The sequence below is a fragment of the Balearica regulorum genome, chromosome 2 (assembly GCF_011004875.1).
Source record: "Balearica regulorum gibbericeps isolate bBalReg1 chromosome 2, bBalReg1.pri, whole genome shotgun sequence".
NCBI classification, from domain to species: Eukaryota; Metazoa; Chordata; class Aves; order Gruiformes; family Gruidae; genus Balearica; species Balearica regulorum.
In genome coordinates this window covers 116,759,648-116,779,134 of record NC_046185.1, presented here as the reverse complement: position 1 = coordinate 116,779,134, position 19,487 = coordinate 116,759,648, and the positions used below count along the sequence as shown (strand labels likewise).

The 19,487-nt window shown below is 39.0% G+C and overlaps 1 protein-coding gene across 1 annotated transcript in view; it reads right to left on the bottom strand.

Moving 5' to 3' along the window:
• Positions 1 to 220: 220 nt before the first annotated feature.
• Positions 221 to 19,487, bottom strand: part of DCLK3 (doublecortin like kinase 3) — a 33,063-nt gene continuing 13,796 nt past the window's right edge. The window contains exons 2-5 of the mRNA XM_075745485.1: positions 17,372 to 19,257; positions 10,391 to 10,523; positions 9,306 to 9,473; positions 221 to 8,444 (exon numbers count right to left, since the gene is read on the bottom strand). Coding sequence (XP_075601600.1) covers positions 8,248 to 8,444; positions 9,306 to 9,473; positions 10,391 to 10,523; positions 17,372 to 19,257 — 2,384 coding nt within the window. The 3' untranslated portion in view covers positions 221 to 8,247. The remainder of the gene's footprint in view (positions 8,445 to 9,305; positions 9,474 to 10,390; positions 10,524 to 17,371; positions 19,258 to 19,487) is intronic.

Sequence of the window (19,487 nt, the reverse complement as noted above, 5' to 3'; positions counted from 1 at the left end):
CTCCTCCTGTCCCATTTTTAGGGAATTATGATCCAGGTGGGATAAAGCTAGCAGCTGCTACAGTGTCTGCTTGGAATCAGTTATCCCCAGACACACAGAAATAACTGGGGAACCATCACAGGAGCGTTACACACCAGCAAGGTAAAAGACATTTTTTTATTTCACTCATAAAGCTTCGTTAGACTTGTCCACAGCATTGATTTATTTAAGAAACTGAAACATTTTGGAAAAAGTTAACTTTTTCTTCAGCTTTTCCTCTTATTGTTTTGGTTGTTTGTTGGGTTTTGTTTTGGGGTGGTTTTTTTTGGGGGGGGTGTTCACTTTTTTCTTTCATAATCTTTTTTCTTTCAAACAGTGAGGGGCTACTTTACATGGTGTCTGTCTCTCTTTGTTTAAAGTACATAGAAATAATACTCTATCAGGACAGATGCTGGCCTTTAGCCAAACAGCCAACATGCTCGCATGTTTAAGGACACAACATTTGAAATATTGGTCAATAATACACATTTCACCCATCAGTCACCACGTGAATATAATTGTGGCCAGTATGTTTCCAGCCAAGCTGAAATGAATAAAATGTATTTGACCCATTTAGTTCCATCCTTACACTAGGAACATAGGTTTCTTCTGAGCCTGTTAAATAATAAGTTTATATGCTGAAGCATTACAATATCATTAAAAGTGTCAACATTGCAAGCTGAGTAGTTGCAAATGCTTAGGATCACAAAATCACACTCTTTTTGAAAATCCAGCAATAAGATTTTCTTGACAACTTACCATAGCAGTTAACAATCATACACTTCCATTTTCTAGAAAAAATGTGCTGAAATTCTTGACATTAAACATTATCCAAAATATTTTATGCTGAAATTCTTCATGAGAAAGGCCTTATTACAATACAATGGTTGTCACTGAAATTTAGAAAGCTTCACGAACTAACACAGCAATGACGACGCAGGAATAACGTTTTGTCACATTTTTCCAGTGATTAGAAAGAGCACCCCTTATCCAGTCCTGCATCCTTTATCCAATAGAGCAATCTCAATACAGCAAAACACTTTTGGAAGGTGACTGTTGTAGCACCTACTTATCCCTAGCAATGTCCGGCATGGCTCGTGCTCTCACTAGGTTAATTATTCTTATTGCTTGAATTGCTGAAACACTTTCTACAGGAATAATCCTACATTTCTCTTAATTTTTAGATGGTTCCAATTCTTCATTTCAGTTTCTGAATTCAGAAAACAAAATATATTTCCATCAACAGTATAAGCTTATTAGCTTTACTTTTTCTGTTTTTCCAATTGCTACATTGTCAAAACAGCTCTAATTTCGAAAGATGAAATTCTGCAGAAGTACAACATCTGTTTATAACACAAGACAATGGAGTGAATCAGCAAACTGGATGATACAAAGGGTCATCTCTTCTCTTCCAAAAAAATAGCATGTAGCAGTGACAACTTTAACAGCCCATTTAAAAAATATATATATATTGCCGGACTCTGACTTCAACTAGTAGTAACACAGCAAACACAGCTGAATCTCAATTCCCAGCAGCAAAGTATTAAATCACTTTTAATTATAGCCACCTATAAATACCATTAAAATGCACCACAATAAATGTGTGTGATTATCATAAAAGTCAGTCATTCCTAACAGGCTAGAGTTATTCCAAGAGTAGTGTGGAGGCTGTGGTCTCTTTAAGTACCAATATGTAATGAATGAGAGTCTGTACTCATTCTCACTGGCAACAACCTTTATCACACATGCTCACAGCCAGAGAAGGTAGTTTCTTTGAAAACACCATCAATATATTAGACACATTTTTATTTCCATTGCTTCAGTTGATACTGCAGGTCTGCAGGAAAATACCAGTTTTAATAACTGAAGTGAAATATACACAAGCTACTAAGAAAATGTGTCCTTTGAAAAAGCCACTTTTGCAATCAACTCAATTTCAACCAGAATGCCTGTTTCCACAAACAAAGAAAAATCTTTTTTTCTAAGTAAACTTGGATTTTACAGAATAAGAATTAATGATGGGAGAATCCCATTCTGTGTGCATTAAGCATCAACGAAACTAGCTCTGCTTGTCATAATTGCTGTAACATCGTGGCAAACAGTACAGGGATAAAAATGGTGTTTGAATCTCAGCTCCAGTTTTTCAAATAATTGTGTTGATTTTAATGGGATTATATACAGCAGCAAAGAAAAACACATCTGTAAGTATTCAAGTACTGCAGCGTTAGAATGAGTCCTTTTAAACGTAAATGAAGGCATACACAGTAATAATGAAATTGCAAACCTTTTAAAACAAGCATTTCCCAAACAGATAAATTGTCGGGGGGGGGGGGGGGACAGGGAACAAACCACAAGTCAAAATACTTGGCCACGTAATTGTTTCTTGATTTATTGGAAAGAATATTGAAATATAACATCCATTATATAGTTTGTCTTTATTGGTGGGGGGAAGAAGCACTTTTCTGCTGAAGTCTATGCTTTTTAATTTAGAAAATGACACCTTCAGCCCAGTTGCAAATAAACAACAGTTTGTAGAACAAACAGTGCCAAATATACGCTGTTAGTCCAGTTAAAGTGCCCATATTCCTTTCAGAAGCAAGAATGTCAACCGTAAAGAGTTGTACTGGTGGACTCAGAGAGGACGGAAAAATGCATGCCCAGGAACATAAGAAGCATTTTCCTTAGATTGCTGAAATTAAAAGAAATCTAGGCAACAGAAGAAATGACAGGAGGAAGATTTCAGACTGATACTTACTTGTCTTTGGGAAGATCAGTTTATAAACACAGCAAATTTACTATATTTTCAAGCAGACTGAATACCACCCCAAATCCAGATACTTGCAGAAAATCAAACAGTCAACTCCAGAAATTTCACTTTCACAGTAGGATCATAACCCAAAAGACTCAAGTTCAGTGGATAACATTCCACGACCCCTCTTTTACCCTACAGTCAAAAATTGAAATAACTGAGATACAACAGATGCACCTATCATGCCAGTCAGAACACTATACTGAGATGGCACATCTAATGGTTTCTGAGTTCAGCTATTCCACAAGGCAGCTAAACAAATCATAGATGAAGAAGAGGTGACCCTGAGTAAGAGAAATTAGTGTCTGTCTCAGAGGAAATAGAGTCTCTGCTGTCCTGCTAAGTTTCTGTCTCTTGGACACACATTTTTAAATATAAGGTGACTAAAGTACAGATAGGGACCAAATTCTCATTTTTTGTTTTAAGGTAGTTAAGCACTATGCAGTGTGAAATGCTAGTACCTTTTGCACGCTTTGAGATGCCTAAATACTTTCAAAAAATGTTGCTTATTTCCTGCACTGGCCACATTCCTGTTTCCCAATTCTGATAATTTTTTTCATATGTGGCCAGCATGCCCTGATGAAAAACATATTAATATGTGCAGATTTCACCATCTTTCAGTAATGAGTGATCTGAGGGGAGAAGATAGGTAGGTGACAGTAGACAGGTGATAGGTGTTAGAAAATAGGTAGGTGAGGTCTAGGATCAATGAAATGTAATAGCATACATGAAAGTGAAGAAGTTGACCTTGGTGGACAAATGGAAGAGGACATCCAGGGACTGCTTTATCTTTAGACAGTGAAAAGTGTATCACTGGAGGGAGTTTCTACTTAGCTTGTCAGTCACAGGCAGTCACTAAAAGCCTGCACTTAATATTCAGAAACTCCTAACACAGTCAAGAAAAGTTTATGATGCACAAAGCTAGTAACGCTGGCTTTCAAGAATGCTCAAAATGCTTCACAGGAGTCCTCGGCTGATCCCTGGGAATAGCACATCCTTATGTAGACCCTAGTTATCCTGTAGCGACCACTTTTGTCACTACTGTAGTTGAAACTCTTGACTGTGGTTTTAAGTTCTGACCCAGTAATAATAAAAAAATAAGCAACTCTGACTATGAGGCATGTGTATCACTAGGAAATGAAATATTGATAAACGAATTCTATATGTTTGGATCTTGGTGCCTCAAAAGTCTGAGAAGTCTTACAGTTAGGGCATGGAAACATAAGAGTGTGCTTAAAAACTGCAACCAGCTAGTGAATAGCCAAGTCTATCTAAAGATAATGGAGAGTCAGGGTCTCTGGTTTCTAAAGAGAGAAAAAATTTTGAATAGTCAATACCAGATAGTAATGAAATAACCCTGGAATAACTAGAACTCAGTCAGTATCTCTGGCTGTGAGACAAGAATCAACCAACACTTTTAAGAGGCATGGAAAGATTCCTACTCAACTAATTTGCAAAAGCTTTCAGGAAAGAAACAGTTTGTTCCCTTCTGTTGCCTTAGACCTAGCAAATCCTGTGTAAGTGGATCTTTTCTATTGAGGTCTGCAATATGAATTCATACTTTGCACTTAGCTTTTGGGGGTTTTTTGTTTGCTTTTCTTAATAGTACATTCCAACTTTCTTCATTGTTAGTATCTAAAGAGCTAAGGACACTATAACTAGTTTTACTTTCAGAGGAGTATAAGGTTATATGAGGGACTAAATCACAAAGATTTAACAAAGGGCAAGGAGGGATATTTCTTCCTCCTAATGAACCAGCAAGAACTTGCTCTCTTGTGAGACTTTAATCTTCCCTAGTTTTGAGCTTCCTCAGACTTCCTGTAGACCAAGGGACCAATCAAGAAATGTAAGCATAAGGGGAAGATGTCTCCAGAACCCAAAGAGACAGCAATCATTACAAAAATCTCAGGAAACAAAGCGAAAACAGCAAAAATCCTCACCCCTAGAGTGTAAATTTGGTTTGTGTATGAGAAACTGTCTTATAGGGCATAAAGATCAGGTTTGAGTTGGAGTGTCATGCAGTAGGAAGAGAAAAGCTTGAGAAAAGCCAGTAGGAGATGAGGGGGCACTGGAGATCTTGGAGACCAATAAGGGATTTTTACCAGTTTTTTTTGTCTGAGTCCTCTCTAATCTTACCAACTTTCAACATCAGCAAACAATGCTTGAGGCTGAGCTCACCAAAATCATATGTGTTCTCATTCCTCCAAGCAACTTAAACCATAATGATTGGGGACCCAGACTCCTTAAAGCAGCACAGAGGCAGAGCAGGAACAGTGGAAATAATGGGAGAAAAGAAGGAATATCTAAGTAGGAGAGAGAAAGAAAGAGGCAAAAACTCTGAGAAGCACCTGGAAGCTTTTTCAGCCTCCAACCTGAAGAAGGAGGGCCTAATGCCACATGTCTTTTAGCAACACCAATGAACCAGTCCCCCGATGCTGCCCCAACAGGGTCTGTACTTACGGATTCAATGCAGTGACAGCACACAGCACAGTCCATGTTTAGTCTGTCTGGGACCCAGAGCAGAGAACTTGAGAGAAAAACAAAATCTTTGAAAGAATAATTACTTTTATATTCATGAAAAGCAAATTCTCTGTCTTCTGCACTATGAATAAGGCTGTAAACAGGTTCTTAAAGGTGAAAAAGGCAACTCATAACACGATCTCCAAAATGTCAGATTCGTTGCTGATAAAGTATTCTATTTGTCACTTCAAACTTTATTCCTAAATGACTATATTAAAAATAAGATCATTACAAAATATAATATTGCAAGTCAGAAGATATTTTTCCAGTTTCCTATCCAAAATAAACTTAAATTAACAAAGGAGAAGTTATTACTAGTGCTCAAAGACCACGTAATGCATTCAGAATATGAGATTACACACAGCCTTAACTCCGGAAAGTACTTAAATCCATTCTTTTCAGGAAAAGAGAAAGTCTTCCTGACTCAGGGCCTCTAAAGCAGAGGTATTTATATCTATAAAGCAGAATTTTCCACTTTACAGGGACAGAAACTCATTCGGGTTAATGCTTAGACACTTTAATTTAGGGTGAAATATATTGCATTGCTTTGCTAAGGACTGTACCCTTGAAGAGGAACTGAAAGACTGGTAAAAAGGAAACATGCTGCCCCAGAAGGCACTGAGAGCTGAGTGATTGCCAAAGAGGCATCAAGTCAACAAAAATCTGCGGTAACTGGGGAAAAGGTAAAGGCGGCAGGGGGAGATCAGACCACCAACTCAAAGGACTCTGCAAATTACCCACACACACCCTCTCAAGGAGCATGTGTGCTAATTTAAATATGTTTAACCAATAGCAGATGATGTAGTCATTACTAACTAATGAGCATAAATTTAGGGCGTTTTTTCTAATCCTGAAACAAGACAAATATGTTATAGTTTCTTTGTGTAGTGTGCTAGGTTTGTGGAATTACCACCTGGCACCTATCTCTGCGCAGACATGAAATAAATACCTCTGCTCTGTGTGTATATTGGCATATTGCAGACCAGGTACACGATCTTGTTTTTGGGACAACAGTATGACATATCATACACATATTACTTGGGCATACAGTAAAGATTTGACTTGTTTGTTACAGAAATTCTTGAACTCCACAGCAAGTCTTATTCCAATATGTATTTAAAATAAGCCAGTTTGATTGAAAGTGCAATTCCCCTTAAAGATCCAAGTTGTCTCTACCTTCATACATTATTCTTAGAGCAAAACTGTCACAAGTTGAAACAGATACATCATGACAGTATCCCACACTTTTTGGTAATTCATAAAGTTCACACAAAACATTAGCACTCACCAAAAATAATATTCTGGTTCATATAGTTATGAAAATGTTCTACTGATTCTGAAATGCTTCTGACATTTCTCATTATGAAATACATCGGCAGAGCAGCAGCTCTGCAGTTGTAAAATACCCTCATTCATTTCTATAAGCTAGGAATTCAATGCTAATACCACTGATATTTTAATGTCAATATTATTTGCTAGCACATGGAATTCATGGACAAAACATTATAAAACAGACAACTCAAGTGCTTTTTGGATTTGATTAGTTAACCAAAAGTTCTGAAATTCATAAGCTATTCTAGGTCATGGCCCTTCTCAGGACTGTATTTTTCCCCTCCAGGATTTCTTCAAAACTGCATCCAATCAAATAATAAAAAACATATGCATGACACTTCCCCTGGGAGACCTTTCCATAGCCAACAAGTTGTTGTTTTTCCCCAAGCTGAATTTTAATGTAATTTCATCCCATTGCCCATTCTCATGGAAGCAAAGAAAGAGTCCTCAGGGAAGGCAACAAGGAAAAAAAAAACAATCCCAAACAATTGCTAAACTACACTGAAAAAGTGTATAAAAGCAATTCAGCGGTGAAGTGTGTTGATGAAAGGGGAACCATGAAGGTAAGGGATATCTCAAGTCACAAAAGCAGCTTCCTAGCTTTCTATTCTCCATCAGCATGGAAGAGTCACAGAGGCACATGGATGGCTCCTGAGAAGAAAATCAGTATGAAAAAATGCTTGGGTTAGCATTCCATAAATACACCTTTGGGAAAAGAACCAAAGTTCCCTTAGAATTGCTTAACTTCCTACTTCCCAGAGTAGGAAGAAAAGCACTTTGAAAGTTATTGTTACAGTCTTGAAAAGGTATCAGCCATGATATCTTGCTACTTCTTCTCATAAACAAGTGAAACTACCATACTACACAACACTACCATAGTTTAACAGAACATGGTACAGTCTATTGACTTGTCCATGAGAACATCCAATGAAAGATGTTGCCAAGCGAGATATCATAAAATATCTGATTTAGTCTATAAGGATTTTTCTTCCCTCTCTATTTAATAAATAGTATCTTGCTGCTTATTTAACATATTCTACAGCTAAAGGATATATTTACTTTTTTTTATTCCTTCTCCTCCTCCATTGCTAGCAAGAATTGATGAAAAGACAGTTTAGAGAATTAGTACAGGATGTGTACGCAGACAGCTATTTTGAAAACATTATAAACACAAAACATTATAAACACAAAACTCCTAGAAGGTATCATACAAAAAGAGACAAGAGAAAGCATTTCATAGTCATCACTAGTGTCAGCCACAGAAGCAAACATTTATCTAAAAGGTATACATAATGTAAAAGCCCAAATCAGTATTTAAAAGAAAAATAATAGATACCCTCCAGGAAATACCTAGTCCCCACTGCTGTCAATGGAGAGACTGCTATGTAACAACAGAGGGAAGTGGGTGCGAATTTGATCTCTGTCCTTTCTCAGAATCTCAAAATCAAAAAAAAAGGCATGGCGATTGCCAGCAACAGCTATATGCTAAAGGCCCAATTCATTTAGAAAAGAAAACATAAATAATTTGTTAATCAATAAAAAGACGACTAAACAAGCTTGAAGAGATTTCATGTGTCCTTATCTGCAACTTCCTTTCGGCGCTGGGCCCGGAAATGACGCTCAATATTTATTGTCACTTCCCTCTGCAAATTTCTGCTGTTAGTTTTTCCAGCTGTTCTGATCCAAGGGTGCTGAAGTACTTGTCGTGCTGTGTAGCGCTTCTGGGGATCCACTATCAACAGCCTGGTTATGAGGTCTTTTGCTGCTATTATGGAGGAAAGAACAGGAGAGAGGGGAAAAGAACAGTGATGTGATGATGCTGACAGTTATATACCTACACAAAATGTCCTTATTTTTTCTTATTAGTTTTACCACAACGACTTTTGTGACTATCCCCAGGAGATATTCTAACAACTGGATTTAGAAGTAGTGACAGGAGAAGTTAAATCTCCAACATATCTTTTACTGATACCACTCTCCCCTTCAGAAAGGGGAGAGTGAAGGGAATTTAATCTTGAAAGCATGCTGAAGGCATCAGGCTAGGTGTTCAGATTCACAGGAATTAGCTTTGGTATCTCATCCCTCAAGGAGCTTAGAAGTCATAGAATGCTGTTGAGCGTATTCTTTAAGGGACTGTATAGGGATAGAGGGGTTTCAGGGTTTCTGATTTTGAAGAGTGCACAAGAGACATTATACTAGCCTGTGAGAAGGAAAAAACTACTACGTGCAGACCCCACTGATCTCAACAGAAAATCTACACTGCATTCTGCAGAACAAGGATTTAATTCTCATCTTTTGAGATTTTTGCATACATCTTTACAATTGAACACAACCTTGCAGATTATTTTGATACCTTTTTCCACAAAGACAATTCATATAAGCAAACTGAGGAACCTTGTTCTTGCCTCAGAAAGGGAGCAATCCATTAAATCAATCAGTCCTAATATCCAGATTCACAGCCATCAATACTGAGGACTAAATTCACATTTAAAGCAAACAGAGAATCACACAGAAGAGATCTGCAAGACACCCTCAAATTCACTGAGCTCTCTGTCCTGATCAAAAGGGAGTCCCACTCCAGGGAAGTCTGTCAGTTCTCAAATCTGCTATATGTGTTGAATCTTACCTGCAGAAATATTGTCCCAGTATGGGGAAAGGAACTCGTAGTGACCTAGCTGTATGATCTGAAACAGTTCTTCTTGATCACGTTCCTGACTCCGAAAAGGGGGAAAACCACAGAGTAGAATGTAAAGGATTACACCTGCTGCCCACATATCTACTTCGAGCCCGTAGCCTAAGGAAAAAAAGACAAGGAGTCCTGTTTTAGAAAGAAAACTCACAACTGGTAGGGAACTGTTTCTTTTTCATTCTATTTTCCAAGAAACACAGAAGCTCTGCTCAGTTTCTCAGAAACACAAGGTCAGCAGAAGAATAAGTGGCTGGTACACAATGCTTACAACCTGAGCTGCTCTGCCTGTTAATAACTACAGCTCTCACAAAGCGCCTCTCTTCAACATGTTTCACAAACACTGTCTCACAAGGCCAGTGTCAATTAGAGACTAACTGAGAAAACACAGCATATATTTCTAAAATAGTCCTCCCCAGATTCCCTTTGAAAAAGCACTAAGAGAGTGCCAAGTTTCCATTGAAATTGGATATAACTGGAGATGTGCAACCCAGCTCCACAGAACAAAAAACAGAAATAGTTTTGCTTGAGTCATAAACAATACTGACTTCTTTCCAGGTCTGAATCTTTTCTGATATAAAATCTCCAAAATTTCTTCTGATGTGAAACATGGTTTGGCTTCTTATACAAGTTTAACATACATGTTCACAATGTTTTTGCATCATTAGGAGCCTTGGAAAGTTGTTTGGGTTAGTCATGAAATGCAGCTGACACTCTCAGGCTGCAAGGTGAACTTTTGCTTATTTCCCCACTTCAGCAATTACCATCTATGATATTTTATGGCTTGTCTGTTTGGAAATCCGTGTTATTTTACCATAGACATTAATAATGCAAACATGACTGATGTCATGCTTGTGTTTGTCAAAAGCTGAAAGGTCTCCTTTCCTTTCACAGATTACACTGCAGCCAAACTCCTACCCTGTAAAGACATATCAGGAGGTTGAAACACTCTGGAATATTTCCATGATTAGAAAGTTCACAGTAATTGTATGATTTATGACAAATTATAAAATGTATACACTCACCCTTCTCAGCAAGTATTTCAGGGGCAACATACGTTGGTGTTCCACACACAGTAAATATGGGTTTTGTAACCTGCTTTGCAAGGCCAAAGTCTGCTAGTTTCAGTGTAGTAGATTTATCTGCATTATGCTGAACCTATACTCAATGAAAAATACCTATTTTTAGTCCAGATGCATTCTAAGACAGCAAAAGTTAAAGGAAGTAGTTAATAATAAACAGGAAGAAGTTCTAATAATAAACCAGTATTTTGATAAACAGTATTCAGAAAGTGGTTTTTTTCTCCCAGATACTAAGAGGACGCATATATTTAGGAGGACAAGCAATAATGGAAAAAGAAAACTTTGCTCTACAAAGTGTGGCACACTGTAATTTCCAAGAAATTAAAAGGAAGAAGACAAAAAATAACCAGGAGTCAGTTAAATGCTATTATTTCCTCTTGGGAAAGTAAACTCTTCTTTTGCCCTGGGAAAGCAAAGAAGAATGCTGTGGACATCTTTAATTTAAGCTTAAATGCAATATTCCCAGGTAAGCTACTGACTTTACAGTATCACTTGAAAGGCATATCTCCATCATAACGGTCTAAAAAAACCAACCAAACAAAAGCTTTACTTTCTTTGTGAATTACTCTGCTACTCTACCTGCTGCCCTGAAACTAAATGAGTCACAGTCATCACATAGTAAGAGTTGGCAAAATGGATCCATGCAGAATGTCCTCCTAAATGGGTCTTTTTCAGTAGTTTCCATCTCCCACATCCACCTGGAAAGTTATCAAAACACTTCTTCCCATTCTAATGTTGCATGCATGGTCTTAAGCAATACTTTGTAAAGCAGTTAATGAAACACTATTTTAAGAACCAAAATATTTCAATGACATAGGCAGTGGAATCAAGTGCACCCTCAGCAAGTTTGCAGATGACCCCAAGCTGAGTGGTGCAGTTGACACGCCTGTAGGAAGGGATGCCATCCAGAGGAACCTGCACAAGCTCAAGAGGTGGGCCCATGTGAACCTCATAAGCTTCAACAAGGCCAAGTGCAAGGTCCTGCACATGGGTTGGGGCAACCTCTAGTATCAATACAGGCTGAGGGATGAAGGGATTGAGAGCAGGCCTGTGGAGAAGGACTTGGGGGTACTGGTGAGTCAAAAGCTGGACATGAGCCCACAATGTGCACTCACAGCCCAGAAAGCCAACCGTATCCTGGGCTGCCTAAAAAGGAGCACGGCCAGCAGCCTGAGGGGGGCCCCTCTACTTCCCTCTGGTGAGACCCCACCTGGAGTACTGCATCCAGCTCTGGGGTCCTCAGCACAGGAAAGACATGGACCTGTTGAAGCAGGTCCAGAGGAGGGCCATGAAGATGATCAGAGGGCTGGAGCACCTCTCCTATGAAGACAGGCTGAGAGAGTTGGGCTTGTTCAGCTTGGAGAAACAGATCAGCAGCTAAAATTTCTACAAGAAAGCCAAGGAAATCTGGATGATGGTTGTGAATGGACAAACTGTAGTATAATGTGACAGGCATACTCCATCCTTTAACACCTCATACTTTGCCATCAGACAATGCTTGAGAAAGCAAAACATTCAAGATGGTCTCTATTACAAGACAACTAAGGGCATAGATGGGACAAAAGTTGGTCTCCTACTTTAGAGTTGACTAATCCCTATTTATCAGCTTCTTAGAAACTGTAGCACTCATCCAATTTTGAATAAGCAAAAAGTGGTTTTGTGAGGTTTTTTTTAAGAAAAAATATTACATTACAAATAATACATTATAGCCTACTAATCCCTTTTTGTCTTCTTTCTAGAAAACACAAGCACTCTTCTAGTCTTGATTAAGAAAAACATTTTGGATTTTTTCTGTTTTTCTAAGAAAAAATATTTTTCAGCATGAAACTGAAAATAAATTTTACTACAACCAGGCAGGCAAAACTTCTGCAGGAGAAAGCTAAAACGCCATAGCCATTTTCTCCACTACATTAGTCAACGTGATTATTTTTTGCCATGATGCACTGTGGACACTATAGGTGACAAAAATGAAAAATAAATTACAAATGTAACAGTTACTTTGTAGAGTAGTATCCATCCACAGGATTTATATTCTAACAGTAGGAGTAATAGTGGTAGAATGCAACAAAAACTCACAATTGAAATGCTCAATTTTATATGTACTATGAAAATATGAGCATGAATATATTTTCCTATTGTATAAATAAAGCTTTTAAAATTATATAAGAAAATCATGTCACATGGAATTTCAATACCCTGCATGCTACTATACCAAGACAAATAATACTGAAACATTTATATAAATTTTTAGAAACCAGCAGTGGGGTGGGGAGGGTGGAAAACACACTGGTCTTAATCCCAACCCCCAAATCAGCAGGAAATGTCTTGCTTTGTAAAATACAGTGTTGTGCTTTTTCTTTTATCAGGATGCCAGGCTCCTAATCTCTCATCACAGCACAAGGTGGCAACACTGCACCATCTGTTCTTCCAGGACTGAGCTTTCATTTTACTTAACAACCAAACAGGTAGGAACAGCATGCACCGTGAGTATATTTTCACATCTTTGTGACAATCATTTCAAAGACAGCATGTAACCTGTCAACATGCCTGAAAAACTCAGCCCAGAACTCCTCAGCATCTTCACTAACGCTATGCTCAGAACAACTCAAAGTCAGCTCAGGCAGAGTGAGCATTGCCTTCACCCCCAATTTTGTACTCTCCTGTCTACCTTTCTGTCACCTGGCATCACCTTCAGCATGCAAATATGCTTCACTATGTAACAAAAGCTTCTCAGGTTGCTTTTATTCCCTCCTGAGGCCAGACTACTTACTCATAGCAGTATCACAGAAATGTACAACCTGCTCGAGAGAAATGTAGTCTCTGACATCTACAGTATGTGCTTTGTGAAATGTTGAGAACAAAGCAAGAGTGGTAACATTAGATGGACATACTAGCCTTACTGTGACCACCTAAAAGATAGCTATTAGTGTTTCTACATTCGAGACCATAAAGTCCATTAAAAAGTGCTGCTTTGTCTTACCTGCCTATAGAGTTCATTAAGATAAGGAAGACCAGTATTCAGTACACTTTCTATACATAGCCAATTTAGGCCATACAACTATTTGTGTCCTTCAACTGCAAGGGAAGCCAGTATCTGGTAGTCTTGGACTAAAGGCAATCAGAATTGCTCACTGTTCTCTCAAATGCAGATGCCATAGCAGGATATTAGAATATTCTCTGAGGATTTCTAGCTATCTCAGCCATACATCCAGAATACAAATCCAAGTTCATCTTCAAAGAAGGGATAAATTGATCTTTTCCTTTTCTCCTGTCTGTTGATGACTCCCAGTTCTTCATGCTCTCGTTTGTTTTCATATCTACCTTGGAAAATCCATCAGGGTGTTTAAGATGATGATTTCCAGCATTAATATTTCTCTGTATGCACATATATATGGTACCACATATTCTTCTTATATATATCATGAAAGCAAGCTAGCCCATGGGACATTTGTGTATTAGAAATAGGTAGAGCTAAAGAAAATGCACTTCTTACACATTTGAGTTTCAGACATCCCTTCCTGCTAGCTAGAAGAATCTCTATGAAAAATCTGACAGAAACTCAAATGCACTGGGAAACCTCTGGCAGTGCTTTGTGTATATGTAAATAGTGTCACAAAAGCAAAGTTGAAGGACAGAAAGGCTATACTTGAAGATCTCATACATATAAGGAAACTTGAGAAAAAGAGGGAGGGAGCAAGAAAAAGGCTCAAATGCATAAAACGCTGTAACACTTATTTATGAAGCTGTGTTAAACAATTACCACATTAGTATGTTTGAGAAGTGTACAAGCAGATGAGCATACAATCACAAATATAACCCCTCCCTCCTTCCCCCTAAAAGGGGACAAGGAGACGACTTTGTGTCTTTTACGGCTATAACCTGGAAAAGCACCACTACACTTTGAAATTAATTTCTCACAAGTCAAGAAACACCAGCATCTGTAGAATTAAACAGTCCCTTAGCTAAAAAACTTGCCAGCAAATTCTGCTCCTCCAGGTAGCATTAAAGAAGTGACTGGCTTCTTTTGTGGGACCAAATACACCACATTGCTCATCCATGGTAGCAAAGGTTTTCTTGCTGAACACCCAGTCCCAAATGAGGTGATTCTGTTAGCAGATGGGAGGGAGCTGGAGCAGCTGTCTTCACACCAGCTGCCAAACAGATTTTGTTTTTATAGCGCAAGTCACTGCCCTTCTGCCTCACAGCTACGTTGCAAGGAGTCTCATCATTGTGGGCAGACCCAGTAATGATGGGAGGCAGGGGGAAGACAAGAAAGGATGATGATGGACCGTTACAGAAGTTTATAACTAGAGGACAGTTCCATAAGAGGAACACTAGTGCAGTGAACTAATAATTAAACCAGGTTTCCAACTCTGCCTTGTGCCAATAATTTTACAATTCACTAGAGGCTCTGTAGGGACAGAAACAGTTTTCCTTCTTTCCCCAGCTGCTTATTTTCATGAAACTTCTGGAAATATTTTTATCCCCAGTTTGCTGCTTCTCTGTCAACTCTGATGGAAATTAGCCAGTAGATTCAAAAGTCATTAGGAATAGGGTTAGATTCTCACACAAAGTGGGTTTATAGTAGACAAAAGCATTTCCTTAGTAAAACAGATCAAGGATCTTTTCTCTTCCATTTCCCATTTGCTGGAAAGGGTTAGGTAAAAACAGTTGACAACAAAAAGAAAGGACAAGATTCACCAGACCAGAAGACGACCCCAAAGTAGGACAAACAAGTCAACAGCCTAAAAGAACATACCTATTTCTGTCCTCTGTGTACAAAGTCTAGGAAGACTAATTCAGACTTCAACATCCACAGTGTTGGAATCTGAAGTAAAGCAAGAGGTATCCCCAACCAAGGACATCTCTGCAGGATGCCAGCACTTCCAGCATTGTGCTTCCTCTCCAGAAGGCTGCCCTCAGCCCCTGACCCACCAACAGCAGATAAACACGTGAAATTTGTTTCAATGCTATATGTTACTGTTCAGCACTGGCTGACAATAAGATTAATGGCAGCTCTCCTTCCTACTCCACTGCTACTGCTCCAGTTGCTTTGAGGAGTGAAGAGGCAGCACATCAAAAAGTCAGAAAAGCCAGAAACTTGCTCAAATTGACTGTATTTATAGAGATGCTTATTAAATAGCACATGAGCTATCCAACACTGTAAAGAGCTTATAAACTCATTTGGCTTGTTGAACAGACTAACTTTTCAAAAGGATGCTTTATGTAAATGATCTCTAATACAGGTGTTCACAGCCAATTAGCAGCAAGGTGAAACTGGAACAGTTACAATTTTCTTTCCCATAGTGTTTGGGTAACACTGTTCTCATTGACAAAATAGGTAAAGGCTGGGGACCAGTCTGTCCTTGAAAAATATTTACTGACAGAACGGGCAACATGATTTTTTCAGTGCTACACAACTTTGCCACTGCCCAGCAATCTCCATTTTGCAGTGCTGTGAACTAAATGTGAAAACAACCAGAATAGACTTGTATCTTGCCTCTTTTTGCTTACCTGCATCACTGAGATGATTACATATTATAGAGGGAAAGGAAGCATCTGGTCTCAGGTGTTTCACATGCACTAGCTTATTTTCAGCAAATATGAAGTAGCAGAGCCTGGTTCATAATGGCAAATCAGCTTCTGAAAAAAAGCCCTGCAGTTCTAAGAGAAGTTTTTTTCTAATGGCAAAATGAGGCATGAAGACAGGGCCTACAAGCTTACTTCTTCCTGCAAACCAGCCACTTGGACTCCAGATCTTTTATTTACACACCACCACATAGCAAGGATTTTCATCAGACTAAGCCAGATGCATAGCAAGACCTAGTATAGATGCTATGGATTAGTTAAACGGTTTGGGAGCAAACCATTCAGGCCTGGCCTTGTTCAACCTCTGCATGTCCTACAGGTTACACTGCTGCTCTTCTCCAGAAATTCACACTGATTTCTTCCTAAAATTAATTCCCTTAAGGAACTCAATGGCACATAGAACTATTACCTTTTTTTTTTTTTTTTTTGGCTAATGATTATCTTCCACCAGCTGATTAAATCCAAATCGTTAGAGACAGGCAAATATTTGGTATCTATCTATCAGGATAATTGGAACTCTAGTACAAGAGCATAATGCACGATTAGCAAGGGAAAGTTGCTTACTGTTACTGTTCTATAATGGGTGTCTTGAGAAGTGTCAATACTGCAAACGTTTCTATGCATATTCACACATGTGAGTAACTATTGACTTCAGCGCTGGGTGCAAAGAATGTAGCCTCAGAAATGTGATGAAAAAAAGAACTTTTCTCTTTGGCATGAAGATAGTATTTGAGCTGACTTTAAAGCTGTATTTCACCAAAACACTCACATTTTACTGTCAGATTATCTCAATCAGCTGCATCATACTTCTGCTCCTAAGAAAATAAATTGTCACAAGATAGAAATCACTACAGTAGAGGACTAGCACGGCAGTCTGCAGGATATATGACTGCAGTAGACAAAGATTCCACCAAATAAATTAGCTAAATTAGCAATTTTAATAAATTTTGGTCTGCAAGGTAGACGTCTTACGATTCAGTGCATGCTTCATGCAAAAAAAAATAAAAAAAAAATTCATCCTTGCATACCTAAAAATCAGATGCTAAGTAACAGGACTGATTTCCAGAAAAGTACAGGTGCTCACTACCCCTGAAAGCCAGGTCATTTTTATTTGAATTTCTACCTGCAAGCACTGCTATCTACAATGCACAGCAGATCTATGTGAGGTAAACTGTAATGGCGATGTCCCTTCAAAATTGTACCCATTTTTCCAAACAGTCCTGCCACAGCACATTATGTCTGCATAGTATTTACTTAAAAATATTCAAAGATCCATAACTAAAAGGAAAATAAATTCAACTCCTGCATATAGGCAATGTGTTTGCCAATACGTACCAAAAGATTCTCTGGTTTGAGGTCCCTGTGGACAATATTCTTGCTGTGAATATAAACCAGCGCTTCACACAGGTCAGTGATCATGACAGCAGCATCATGCTCCGTGAACTTCACACTTTCTATGATTGCATCAAATAAGTCCCCTCCTGGGACATACTCTAGGATTAGGTAGATCTCAGCTTCTGTCTCATATACTTCAATTAAGCTTACTATATTGGGATGAGAGAGACTCCTAATGATCAGAATTTCACTTTCCATCATGTCCTCTTTCCCCTTCAGCTTGGACTTATCAACAATTTTCATGGCATAGATCTGATTGGAGTCGCAGTGGCGACATTCCTTCACCACTGCAAAGTTCCCATCCCCAATAGTTCTGCCAATCTCATAGTGTTTTTCCACATCAGTTCTGTTTTTAATGGCATGCCTGCGGCTTATGTTTTCCAATCCCTGAGCCCTGTTTTCTTCTTTGTTCGTTTTACGCTCCCCTGTTTTTTCTCGTCGTGTCATGTCACTCTCTCTACGCATGATATTCCCCTCTCTTCTGGCACCATCCTCTTTAGCCCTTTGTCCCTCTCTGCCCTCCCTATGTGTTTTAGATGGTTTCTCGGCATCCCTCGGAGTGTCTTTCTTTAGCCAACCACTTTGGTTCATTATGCAGCTACTTCCATTCTCTTCCTTCACTTCCTGAGTTAGCTGCAGCCCTTCTACAGCATTCTTCTTGATTTTTAATAATTCCTTCCCATGGATTTCATGTTTCTCCACATCCCTTTCCTTCTCAATGCTCCTTTTTTGCTTCTCCAGCCCTTCATTAGCATTCCTATGCAGGGGCTTCCATGTCCTCCTACAGCCATTATCTTTCCAACCAACTCCTTCACCTTCCAAACAAGTATCTGAAGATTTTCGGCAATGCCTCATTTTTGCATTTCTTTCTCCAGGGTACCTCTGACACACACCTGTGTCCAGGTCTCTGTTCTCAAATGAGGCCTCAGCCTGCCTTTCCCTTTGTAACTTTTGTCTGGCCTGCCTTTCCTGTTCACACTTCTCACACCTCAACACCTCCTCTGAACTCTCTTCTAATCCCTCCTCAGGACTCCTCTCACGGTTAAGGTACCTCTCACTTTCTCGGGTTTTTCTAGAAGGCTTCACTCCTTGTTCACCACTCCAGCTCTCTCTAGTCCACTTTTTTTTGGCTCTCATTTTTAATTCTTGCTTTGTCTTGGCTTGACTTTTTCCTTCATGTCCAGCTACCAGTTTGGGAGACATGCCATCACTGCAGTTCTTGGTAATTTCTGTCTCATCAAAGCCACTGTCTACTTTCGAAGCCTTGTCATACAGCCTGCTCTTCAGTTTTTGGGACTCCTTGTTCTGCTGAATGGCAGCACTGGCAGCATAAGGATTTTCAGGATAAAGTTCTTGTAATACCACTTCCAGGTTCTTCAAAGTGAGGGGCTCCTTCCCCATAGCAATGAATGCATCACCTTCCCTGAAGAAGTCAGAAACACTTCGGATTTCTCTGCCTCTCAGATTGTAAAGCTTTCTCACACGGTCATTCTTCCAGCGTGGAAATCCCAGAGCTTCTGATATGTCAGCCATCAGCTGTTCAAAGGTCTGAACTGATCTCCTGTTGAGAAGCAAGGTTATCCTTCTGAGCGTGTGTCCACCAGGTTTCACCACTGTAATAATCCTCGGCTTCACAGGACTGTGCTCTGAATGTATCGTGTGAAAACCATTACGGGGATTAAAAAATGGGGACCTATGACTGCTTTCACTCAAACATGGTTTTCCATAGTTTCCATGACCAACAGGAGGACAAGGCCCTTGTAGTTTCCTCTCTTTTACTTTTGAGCTTGCATGGTGTGACGAGTGGTCAAACAAGCCTCGGCATCCTAAAGCAAACAAATAATAGACATATTATTCATTTTGCATCATCAGATCTTTCCGAGTAATAGTTTTCTACATATCAGTGTACGTGACCTTAGAGAGTAAGGGTACAAGCATTCAATGCTTATAAAGAACTTTAACTGTTGAGAAGAACTAAAGAACAGTAACTCCACATACGTGCAACTACAAACTTTTTCAAGTTTGTGAGAAAATATAAGTCCACCTTGTGACAGAG